Source organism: Dreissena polymorpha, chromosome 15 (assembly GCF_020536995.1).
Source record: "Dreissena polymorpha isolate Duluth1 chromosome 15, UMN_Dpol_1.0, whole genome shotgun sequence".
In the NCBI taxonomy this organism is placed as follows: domain Eukaryota; kingdom Metazoa; phylum Mollusca; class Bivalvia; order Myida; family Dreissenidae; genus Dreissena; species Dreissena polymorpha.
The window spans coordinates 8734017-8746997 of record NC_068369.1 but is presented as its reverse complement, the minus strand read 5'-3'; the positions used below and the strand labels follow the sequence as shown (position 1 = coordinate 8746997).

At 33.5% G+C, this 12981-nt stretch overlaps 1 protein-coding gene across 1 annotated transcript; it reads left to right on the top strand.

Annotated features, from left to right (window-relative positions):
• The first annotated feature begins 9067 nt into the window (after positions 1-9067).
• LOC127860553 (uncharacterized) lies at positions 9068-12587 on the top strand. The gene is made up of 3 exons (XM_052398675.1): positions 9068-9218; positions 9998-10222; positions 12071-12587. The coding sequence occupies exons 1-3, from the start codon at positions 9188-9190 to the stop codon at positions 12241-12243; spliced, it is 429 nt and encodes a 142-aa protein (XP_052254635.1). The 5' UTR covers positions 9068-9187; the 3' UTR covers positions 12244-12587.
• Positions 12588-12981: the final 394 nt, after the last annotated feature.

Genomic DNA, 12981 nt, shown 5'->3' with positions numbered 1-12981 from the left:
TGACAAAAAAGCAATACCTGCAGTGTGTGTTACATAAATTGGTCAATTTCGGGTTTATGCTGCGATTTGTGCTCAACTGAGTTAAATAAAATCGTTAAAATTGTATTTCGTTACTCTTAAATTATATGGAAAAACAATTTTAAAACATACTTTCATAACTTTACTAAATGTGGATTGTTGCATATAGACTCGCTCGTACTTAGAGTCATACAATGCATCAACAGTATTCAAATACCTTACATTATCAATTATCAATTCCTGATTGTAAATCGTTTTAGTATAAACATATTGCTTAAATGTAATTGTTCTTCTTTGTAAAACCAAGCAGAAAATCACGTTAATAACGTATTACAATAGAGTCCCTATAGTTGAGATATAACAACATACACTCAAACAGATTATAAAGAATCACGAACTTTTAACTATGATGTTTTATTAATAGAAAATTCGCATAGTAATAATATATGAGTTAACGCAATGTATGTACAACGCTGAAATTCTTAAGTCACAAAATCGATAAAATCAATTTATGTGTATTTCTTCAGTGAGTTTGTTTCCGAACTTAACAATTTAACCATTATAACATGGAATAAAATCATTATAAAAATAAAATGCTGGGATAATAGTAAATTGATTGGAAAAAGCTCGATTTACTTTCACTTTGTATAAATCACTATGTCTTGTCATTTCCGTCCCTATCATTTAATAGTGCTTATAACGTAAAACCTCTGAAACTTGCTTGGAGAAATAAAATGGTGGACCATCAAGTGATAACCGTTAATTTTAACATTCAATATGTTGCATTTCTTAAGTTTATGTTTATCAAAAGACATGAATGTTTCACATAATTAAGGCTGATAATTGTTCGTATTGTCCAAAATACGCCTGTAAAGCAGACTCGAGTGCAACCCATATGGCAAGTGCTAAATTTGTAATATTGTTAATTTAAAAAAAAATGGCAGAGCGTGTAAGTAATGGTTGTGCACATCTTGAGTGTTGGGGTTTGTGCTATTTGCAGTGCATACACAACAATCTGAAGATTATGACAAAGAAAACTCTGTTGATATATTAATTTATACACTTCTTCCAGAATGTCGGAAAAAGGTACCTGGTGTGAATTCAAATGGATGTGCCCTGTCAACAGTTGTACAAACACGTACGTATAGGTCATTATTATAACTCAACGCCGTGTAATGTGGCATGATACACCAACTTCTTCGAGGCTTAGCAACACTGATTATAACTTATTTGTAATATATGATACTGTATTCTGAAATTGTGTACAGGAGGTTAAGCTGTAAATAGTAAGTTTTATTTTGTCCTGCTAATAAAGTTAAAATTTGTTGCTCTAGTGATTATTTATCTTTTGAATAAATTAATTTCTTATACATGTTATATTCCTTAATGTTGCTTTTACATTTTAATACATGTCTATTTTGTTAGTACATATTTACACGTGTTTCGTTTGTAATTATGAGGTTGGAATAGGCAATCGATCGCCATCTTTAAATCACTTGGTATGCAGCTGTGATATCTGGCATGTAAAAGTGCATGTAGATATGCTAATAAATGTGTTATAATTATGCCAATAGGACGGAAAATGGACATCATATGTTTTTAATGGACTTATAATGCATATAGCAGAAATAACTTCATGAACTCTGTTTCTATCATTTTACTGGGTCGAAACACTGGAAAAATTAACTTTACAAATTATTTACAAAAACATTTTAAATCTCTTAATCTGAAATTACTTGGTCCATAAGTGTAACAATTAGTTTGCAGTATTGTACAATGGTCATTTGCTAAGTTTATTCATATCAACCCTCCATGGTGAAAAATAGCCAGACCCTAGAATAAAAATGATTTATAAACACTTTCATAGACAATTTACTTTCATAAATATATTCTCAAAAAATGAATCCGTTGTATGATCAATGGCAATCAAATTATAACATTGTGTTGTACGTGCGGTTTAATGGACTCTTAAACATGCATTTCGTATTGCTCATTAAATAAGAGTCATTTTTCACTAAAGGTTACCCTTTCACTTGCCTTTGGAAGTCATTTTTGAAGTTACACATACGATTTTAAAGATATTTTCTGAAGTCACTGTTTTTCAGTAATGTTATACAGTGGGGATGCAGTGGGGATCAGTCGAAATTATTACTGAACGAGTTTGGCTATTTGAAATGCGAGGCCGGCTGCAATCTCGGTAACACAATTTTTTGTTACAAAACGTAGTTTAAATTACATAATTGTTAACAAGAATGTGTGCATATTGTTGTTTGTTACTTAAAATTACGATTTATTCATATGTTTAGGTCGCTTAAGTGATCAACGGTGGGATTGTGGCTTATGTCAGCTCTCTCTCAATCACCAGTGTGAAATCAGGGTTCAACATGGGTAGCTACTCTAGTGCAGGAACTGGGCAGCCAATCTTATAAATACTAATATTAGGACTCGAAGTATCGATTGTACATGTATTTTTTGCTGCTGTTTTTGATGGTGTCACTATTGTGCGTTTTGCTCGTTTGCATATGACATTTAAAAACTGTTTAATTTAACAACGTATATATTTATTATAAACCTATTATGAGCTTACTTCTTTTTTGGTTCATTCGACATATATATATATATATATATATATATATATATATATATATATATATATATATATATATATACATATGTATGTTAATATTAACTCCAATGAAGTGTGTTTATGGTAATAAGTTTACCGTTTGTTTTTCTTGTTGGGGCCTGAGCGCGAATTAGCGGACATACAAAACTTTAAGTGACCTATATTCGTTTAAATTAAAAAAGAATAACCTTGCTATTTGCGAAGGTCGAAGAACACACATATATATATATATATATATATATATATATATATATATATATATATATATATATATATACACGATATTTCGTGCACGTTACGTTAATGATGACACATGTTTCAATTAAAACTCACCAATACATACACATACTGCCGATATGTCGAATGAACCAAAAAAGAAGTAAGCTCATAATATGTTTATAATAAATGGTTCTGTGTGAGTATTTTTTCTAAGACATGTGCAGTCATCTTTTAGCATTTTTTAATAGTTCAGATTACGGTCTAACGGCCGCCCTTACTGAAAAGAGTTATTTGCAAATGAGTTTACTGACGAGTTTAGCTTAGTAACTACCAGTGGGGAGAATTGATTGCCCATAGTTGATGTGATGCACAGACCCAGATAAGAACCATGGCGTATGTTGCAGCTGGACTTTGGTCATCAAGATTTATTGTCAATAGGTCAACATCTTCGAATTTGGATCCTTGATCCATCCAAAGTTAAAAAAATATTTTATTCGGATCTGGGTCAAAGCATGTTATTCATATGCGCGTGTGAATGTATGCCCTTTTTACATACTACTGGAATGATTCAGATTTAGTTTAAAAGATTAAAGTAGGTATCATGAGTGCTGATTTCTTGTCATATTTAATAACCACACATCTAATCTGACCCTTGACATACTTTCCCCCATTTTGCCATAGCAGCCAAAGAAACAAGAAGCTGTTTCATACATCGATTTATTTTTATAGGTTTCCCTCCATCAGTTCATAAGGTAAAGCAGCTTAAACCACCAGTTGTGTAGTTGTTATGTCGGCTTTTTTTATTGATATTCCTCATATAAACTGAGTAAATAGCTACCCCTTCATGTAACTTTTTGGGCACAACCGGGGAGCTGATTAAACATTCAATATGAATTCCGTTGACTGGCTATGACGTTATTATAGATCATATCTAACAACTGGGCTGTATTTTTTATAATTTTATCAAGATAATGTGTTGCGATTCTGCTGTTTGAATGATTACCGTAATGAATGATTGCACACTTCTAGTACTCTCGAGTGTTGTGTTTGCTACTCTTGATGTATTCAGGGAATCGGTCAAAGATCAGATATTTAATACACTTTTTAAATCGATTAATAATAAACATTTCAACAGTAGCATTTAAAGATCAATCCACGATCAGATGAACCTGTTGTTCAGACCGGATTAGTGATTTCAAATTTGTTTTTGAGAACTTATTTTGATATGATCTTTCATATCTCACCAATATTAGCAAACTACGTTGTTGGTACAATGAATTAATATGAGCTGAAAATATCAATAAATTCAATTGATCTTGTTAACGCCATCCCCGTATTCTTTAATTAGATAAGTTGAATGTCATGAACAGAACTAGTCCAAAATACTTTCAAACCTGCTTAAAGAGCAACTACATTGTATGATAATATTCCGATGAAATCTTCAGGCAAAGCGTCTTCAAACACAGACAATGATTTTTCATATGCTCAATGCTTCATTAACATTGACTATTTCTTCCTCTTACAACGTTAAAGAGGCCTTCCACACGATCGTATATTTTGACTGGTTTAATGCATGTATACAAATGCATCTTCCTTCTTTTTATAGATGGTGACCTTGTTTGAGAGCCTTCATCGGGCGGCTAAACTTCTGTTTAGTTTTAGTTTGGTTTTTTTTTTCAACAGCTGCATTGAAAGCGCCGATAACACATAGAATGTGCGTTTAAACTTGCTTTTGCCGTTTATCATTGCTCGTATGTCATCTTTAAATATTTGCCTTACTGGTTCACGACGTGATAACCTTTCGCAATCATATGGGGCTTTTTTTTATCTGGATTCATAGATCATTTTCCGCAAAAGTAAAACATGTCGCTTTCCTCTTAACGAGAAAATGATTTCCGTTCACTGGTATTCGACTAGGGTTTTACTAGCCAGCTCGTTAAATACGTCAACTGTAATGCTCAAACAATGTACAAGTATATACACATTGATTTTGTTTCTAGAAAGATGTGTCATAATGAAGTCCTTTCAAATTGTGAATGCCTTTGTCCAGTGTGCGTCGTCTGTCTTTATTAAAACAAACAAACTACCCAAGTGATATTACATAATCCGCCGGAAAGATATCACGAAACTTTACAAGAGCTGCAACCTATTGCAAGGTTTCTCATCTGCTTGTTTTAATCTGGTTGACTATTTGTCAAAATCGTTCTTTTCGCTTTGGTCCGTCGAAAGTGTATGCAGAATAAGAATAAAATTAGATTTTTAAATAAGACTTTATAAATATTCGACTCCGAAACCGGAAGGGTCAAAGGTATTATAGTTGGTGTTTTACGTCAATTGGTTTAAATCATACCCTTGTGGTTGAATATTGCAACGCCCCAGGGGTTAAATTTCTGAAACAGAAAGGTTCAGAGGTTGAATATTTGTTTTGAAACCTTGTTGTGGTCATATTTTAATTATGTCTACAGCATGCTACTAGGATTTAAATTCGCCATGGTTCAGGTGTCAAATTATTTATAAAGAGTTACTGATCAAAATAAATTGACCAATTTTATCTCTTATACTAAAAAACCAACAGCTTTGCTATTTGATCATTGGCATCAGAAAGAGCTGTTCTACAAAGATTGATGAAATAATTTCACTGTGGTAAACAATGCCCATAATCCCGGTGATCACATGATTTGGATAGAAATATGTTTCAACTTATATGGAACATCTATTTTCTCAAACCAATTATTAATAATGTGTGTGCAGCATCGCATATTTATGCTTTTCTCCGTTTGTTCAAAGCAAGCTTCGGGGCTCAAAAAAGCCTTGTCTGTGGAAGTTTATAATAATTTTGAATACGATCAATTAGTTTAAGGATGCGACAATCATTCACAAGTTGTATCTTTATTCTTTAAGCTGCATGCAGACGGACGTAGCGATGATGTAGACGCTCATGCTGAAGAACCTTGTCGCTTGCAATTTTGTATAAATAATGTGTTACAGTTTTAGTGATGTTTAATATTTTTGGTTAATATGAGACTATGGAAAAGAATAAAAATGGCAACTTTATCTTAGCCATTTATATGTTTATTCAAAAAATTGTACACTTGCAATTGGCCATAGTGAAACTACCAGATATGTGTATCGACATTTTCGTCATATTTGCATATTTGTTTATGTACAAACTTTATTGATACCAACAGCATGCATGAAGAATATCGGATAGATAAGACAAAACGCTCTAATTGGGATTAATCTGTTTAAACATTAAATTAAAGACATACATTATTATTGAAGATGCCCATAATAGTACAGTATCTGTTTGATCACCTTTATTTAAATTCATACATTTAACTGATAATAACATCGAGATTATGATAGCAATAAAATGCAATATCTTTAAAATAAGCCGTCTATTCGATACATCATACGTAACTTATGTACAATAACTTACTGTATCTGTCTGTGTTTACTTTGCAATCATTATAAAATAAAGCTTACGGAAACTAGGGTGACAAAGCAGTTCTTAACGAGTTATATTGAGTGGTGAATCACACTTTGTTATCGAGCGTTTGGTGATAAGAGAGTCGAATACCGTCTTTTTTTACTGGCGACATAGTGCACAAGATAAAAATGACTTAAGTCTATTAGAATAGTCTAAGATTATTTCGTTGAAAAGATGCAAAAGCGTTTTAGTGTTGGCATTTAAAAATCAAAATAATAAATGTAAAGCTTAAAAATCACATAGCATTGTGTCGAACAGTTTCGTGATAAATATATATACAGTTTTTTCAAAAGCCATCTTTTGACAAAACAAAATATGTTTTGAAGTGCATTTGTGTTTTCAAACCCTAATTCATGGGCTCAACGTGTTCACATTGTGGCTGGCCAAGAATCCTTAGTACGGGACCTGATGAAAACAAACTTGCGACAGTTGACCAGTGGTATGCACTTTTTTGAGCATCCAAAAGCGACGGTTTGCTTCTATCAGTGCATAATCAGAAGGGGCTATCACGTAATAGTCAAGATGGCGACGTCCGTGCCTAGACAAGTATTTGTTGCCGTTTTATACCCTTCATTTATTGTTATTATTATTATTATGAATGCCGCCCACTTTGTAGGCATATCAGAACGAAAATTACAAGCGTTATTTTGTAGCAAATTCAGTCTGAACTTACTCGCTTTACTCGAGTAAAGTCGAGATATAAGGTGAATTTTTGTACAAAATAAAAGCTTTACACTCTTTTACTGAAATGGCTGGAAAGTCAGTAAAAAAAATAAACTAAAGGTTACAACAAGGCGCGAAAGGGACGTCGCTATCTTGACTATCTTCTGATGCTGGATCTACAGAATTCACACTCAGGTAAGATGAGCAAAATCTATGTTAGATGTGTCTATCCTGTCCAGAAAAAAGCAACGATTTATATCGCTTATGAGTTAGTCAGTTAAGCGTGTTTTTTTGCTGACCGATAAACAACGATAAATCGAAACATATTGTTTTTACAAATTAAAATACTAATATTTATGGAATTGTTATTATGCGAAAATCTTAATTTTTTCTGTTATAAATAAGCGTGTTTGTTAACTAATACGCCTTTCTTTGTCTGCTTTATCACTAACCTAGCAAAGCATTTGAAAACAAAAGAAACATACAAACTAAGATATGACACAACTTATTCAATGACATTGCATAAACATTTATCACATATAGTACATGTATCTTCCCGGTTAAGATAATCGACCACCTCTTTCACTCGCTCACAGTTACATTAACATGTGCGGCTGCTGCAAATAGATATACATTCAACTAATATATAAGTGCCATTAAGTATAACTGGTATAACAAATTTAAAGAAAAGATCAGACATATATACCATTGAGCCGCTATTAGCTGTCGGCGAAAACACGAGATTTAACATCGAAACATGTAAAATCATTCCAGTAATACAAAACAATATGAATGCAGTTCACTGCAAGTATCAATCCACGAATTACTACACGTCGATACTATAGCATCTAGTATAAAACCAATGTCAATGACAAAAAGGAATACGTCTTCCAACTTTCAAACTTCTCTTCCAACTGACCACAATGCGAAGAATACCGACTTATTAACGCTTCGCCAGGCGACGAAAGCTATCTCAATTCGAAGGTAGCCCAGGCGTCTTGGAAAGTGTCCGACTGGCAACTGAAATAAACTGTCACGGCACGGGCTAGATCCCCACAGTAAGATATTCTTTTTTTGAAAATGGGACAGTGTAGTAATTGTTTATTGACATGTTAATTGTGTTGATGTTCATGTAAACTCCCACAAAAAAATAACAGCAATTCGCCGATCGCTTATTGTACTGAATTACATGTACCATCATGTCGTTATAACTTTAAATGATAAGTTTCTATACGAATAATCACATACAAGGCATAAACCATTGCAATTATAATAAACAAAGACATGAATTTATTAAATGCTTAAATACACTTCATGTTAGTACGATTATGAGATTAGTTTGATATTCACTACAGAACTTATCATAAAACAAATGTTATTAACGTGTTTGTTATATCCTTTGCATTTTTTTCGGAAAAAAAAATTTTTTAGGGAAGGGATTAGACCTAGATGTTTTGCGATCATTTTACGCAGCGGAAGAATGAAAACATCCAATAAAGCTTTAATGTTTAAAACTGGCCGTTAGGGAAATAGGGACGACGATACAGAAATCCTACTCCTGCCAGGTCTGCTGTGTGCTGCTGAGAGAAATTCATCCATTGGAAGGGATGTCGTTTCTATCAAATTGTCCATCCAGCTTTTCTCCTGATGGCCTAGACGGCGACATTCCTCTAGCGTGCCATTTTGAACAAACTCACAGAGAGTGGTTCCTGGTGGGGTGCACAAACGAAGCCAGCTTTCGTCGTTTGAAGGTCGCAAGAAGTGGTGCGTGTTGGGCAACATGTGAGACATTTGTGTTCAAAGGCATGTATCCTGCGTCCTGTGTCCGCGTGAAGAGCATATGTCTCGCAGCCTAACATTAGGATGGAGACTACGACGGACTAATGGAGCCTGTTCTTAGTGGGGAAGTGATGGAACTGATGTACTTAACCTGCTCAGTCCCTTTTCAGGTGTTTTCAATCTATGAACATCAAATAAAACGAATATGTCTTAAAAAAATATACTTCCTTATGCATGATAACGTTTGATCATTTTAGTGAAGAGGTCTTGGATTCATGACATAAGAGATAAGATACACAGCGACACAGGAATTTTATGTGATCGATAAAGACTAAATATTTGATATCACATGCATTCAAGATAACGAGGATAGCAAAGAACGTGTTCCTAAAATGAAATCGACAATCTTTTGGATAATATTAGGTGCGTTAGTGAAACTTTATTTTTCCATAATTATATCTATATTTATTGAAAATGCAATGCTTTTAATTTTTATATATAAGGACGCTGATTGAAAATCAGGCTTACTCTGTTATATAGCTGTGTAGCACTGCCACCAAAGTGTTCTATGAGTTGTATAAGCTTTAATAACGCAAAAGTGTGTTCCTGTGGTAATCACCATGGTTTTGCCACTTTATTCCAGTTTACTCTGTATCTAGCACTTTCTTTTTGTTATACAAAGCATTTTGCATGTAACCTGTTTATATTCCATATTACAATTCGTATTTCTAAGAAGTAGCAAAGTAAGCTCACAGAAGCATTTTCGAGGGGGGGGGGGGGCTTTTTTATTTTGAAAATCCGTAAATCCGATTAGGAGAAGGAGCATGTGGTTATTAATGCTTTATATTGATTAATAATTTTCAATCCCTGTTTCCGGCAGGATGCTAGTTTGGTTGCCATACTAGTTGGTGTTTCTCACCGGTACTCCGGTTTCCACCCTCAGAACATACCACGCATAACTAGAAATATCTTTCAGTAATGACCAATTAGCGGGATCTTGCAGTTTAAAATGTGTTCAACACTGTCGTGAGTTAAGTAAACTATTGGGGTAGGATTTGTGGGTCACACTCCATGTCCTCACATAGTGCAGTCTCAGGCGCGGAAGGACCTGAACACTTTGATATATATACATATAAACATACGGATCGTTCAATTTTAAATAATTTATATTACATAATGTGTTTTTAATATTTGTATTTTAGTGGCGAGGGTAGGTTTAGTGATGGGCTCGTGTGACCCACTATTCGGTCCTACTGGGACAGAGTATGAATGCAAGAAGTTCGACCAGTACAGCGGCTATCAACGGGCCATCTGTTATCGCAACGCTTACATCAAATCAATCACTGGCAATAAACATGCGTGTTCCCAGAGCAATGCCAATTACTGCTATTTTCAGTGCATGCTTGAAAAATACGATAGAGCTTCAGGTAACACATAATCGACTATTATCGATAGCTGATTTAGTGTTAATTAATAATGTTACACCTTAAAGAAACATACGCCTTGTGCTTATATTGAGCTCGTTTTGGTATGGACAATACTGGAAGGTCTAAAAAGCCCATACACACTAAACATTAAAGGGATCTTTTCACGCTTTGGTAAATTGACAAAATTGAAAAAAGTTGTTTCAGATTCGCAAATTGTCGTTTTAGTTATGATATTTGTGAGGAAACAGTAATACTGAACATTAACCATGGTCTAATATAGCCATTATATGCATCTTTTGACGATTTTAAAACCTAAAAATTATAAAGCGTTGCAACGCGAAACGATTGAATAATTTGGAGAGTTCTGTTTTTGTCGTTAAATTTTGTGAAACTACGAAGATTGCTTATATAACGTATAAAATACTTCAAGTATATGTTCTCGGCGGAATAGCTCAGTAGGCTAAAGCGTTTTTACTTCAGGACTCTGGCAGGACTCCAGGGGTCACTGGTTCGAAACCTGGTCCGGGCAATGTTCTTTTCCTTTTTTTAATTTTATTCTTGATTTTTTACTGGAGCTTTTACGATCCAATGTTTACATTTATCGATATAAAGCATTTAATGAATAAGTTAAAAAATGCCAAAATCTGTGAAAAGGCCCCTTTAACGAATATTTCGTACAATATTTCGAAAATTTAAATTAACCCCAACAAATCAACGTTGCTTATAGCAATAGCCAAAATTTCAACGCTAGATATGGTCTGGTAATAGATTTAATAAGATACAAAATGAACTGTTTTGTTATTGTGAAACAATATATTCAACACATGTTCATGTACCATATTAATGTTCGTTTGTCGTATGGATAGATATCGTTGCGGGAAAATAAAATGGAATATATTGTGCCACAAAGAAATAAAAACGAGCATTTTTCATATCGATAAATCTATGTTACCATACCAGATATAGCTTTGAAAATTTGGCTATTGCTATAAAGAACACTATTATTTTATGGATAAACTTTATTTTACAATTTTCTTTGCGAAATATTCGTTGAGTTTGAGTATTTACGTTACTTTAACAGTCGACTCATAAAATCAATGTACGCAAATGTGCTCTAGATATGTATTATATTTACACCATTGTAAATTATGGTCCGTCAATAGTTGTGTGACGACAAGTTCAATTGTATGCCAGGCAAATACAACGCAAATAAATTTTCAAGTTCAAAACTGTTGTCCCGAACAACGGTTTAAACTCTACATTTATTAAACTGAGAAATTCATGATGATATTCCGTACCAGATTAGCCTGACTGCTTCAAATGACTTTAAACGGAATTTTATCATACAGTATGGATCATCTTTATCTAGAAGTTTAAATTACAGCCCGTTGCATTTTTTGGTCCTGCTAAGAATTCAAAGTATTTTATGTCAAGTACATGCATTGTAAATATTCAAAAGTCAAAAACAGAAAAGCGGTTTCTACTCATTGAACTTGAGTTTGGATGAATGTATTGCTTTAGAACTTTTGTGTAATTGCAGACCAGGCATGGGGTTGCAAAATTGTTCAGATTAAATTCAAGTACTAAGTGAAGCGTTGACATTCTGTTATGTCGCTGGCAGGTTTCGTATTTAAAAAATACAATGGTATTTCGAGTTTTCAAATTTAAACCCATCACTCCTTTAAAAAGTATTAAATTTGCGTTAATATCATTGATGCGCCTAACTTAGCAGCCGCTATTTCCCTACTCTTTAAGAATCCATTATAACGAATACACTAACAATTTGTTGTAATTTAAACTCTATAATAATATGGTTGTTGGGACATATTAAGTCATTTGTTTTACTAGGACCCGTCTACGATGACTGCGCATGCGCCTTAAATCTCACGACGGAGACGACTCCGACAACTACAGCCTCCTCCAAAACAGTCATCATCGTAAGTGTAACGGTTGGAGGAGGGGGCGGAGCGGGAATCATTGTATTTGTTTTATACATCATAAGAAAGATGTGTTGTAACTAACTTGCTGCGCGATTATACATAGGTTCAAGTTTTGAAACGATCATTAATTTGGAAGAACTTAAATATCGTATTTATGGCACTAGTAGTTTTGTTGCTTTTTTTTATTTTGTATAATGTCCAATAATTTTATCTATCTTTACACTGAAATCACTTTCACATGTGGTCTTTCCCTAATATCAAGAGCATTTGGTCAGAAAACACCATACGGTTGTTAATATTTTACCGTGAAAATGCAAGCAATGTGATCTTCAGCCTTAATTATTTTGTCAATCGTCATATTTTTGTTAGCTCCATTTTATGTTTTGCATGAGAAATAAGGGGATTAAATATTCACAAACATTTAATATTTTGAAAATTGATGCAAAATGGGAATATAAACACAGATTATCATTACGTACATGTGGAGTTGAACGAGGTGATAATAAAAAGGAACTCAAGATGGCGACGTCCATGCAAACACAGTGATTTTTTTGCCGTGTTATAGTCTACCATCAAAAGAATTTTGCGTATTGCTCTAAGAAGTTTAAACGTGAAACATCTTTCATATACTTTTATATTTTAGAATCAAATGTTATTCTCATTTGTATCATCATACTATCTTTGCTCGGTAAAAAAAGTTACCTACTTAACTAAACATATATTTTTTGGTAAAAAATCGTAACATATCGACACAAGGTTCCGATTTAGAATTCATAAATACTAGTAACTTACGTTTGCTATATTCAGTGTCACCTTAAA

Coding starts and splice junctions, on each gene's coding strand:
- LOC127860553 (XM_052398675.1), top strand. CDS start 9,188: ATGAAATCGACAATCTTTTGGATAATATTAG. Junction 9,219..9,997: donor AATCTTTTGGATAATATTAG/GTGCGTTAGTGA, acceptor TTTGTATTTTAG/TGGCGAGGGTAGGTTTAGTG. Junction 10,223..12,070: donor AAAATACGATAGAGCTTCAG/GTAACACATAAT, acceptor TTGTTTTACTAG/GACCCGTCTACGATGACTGC.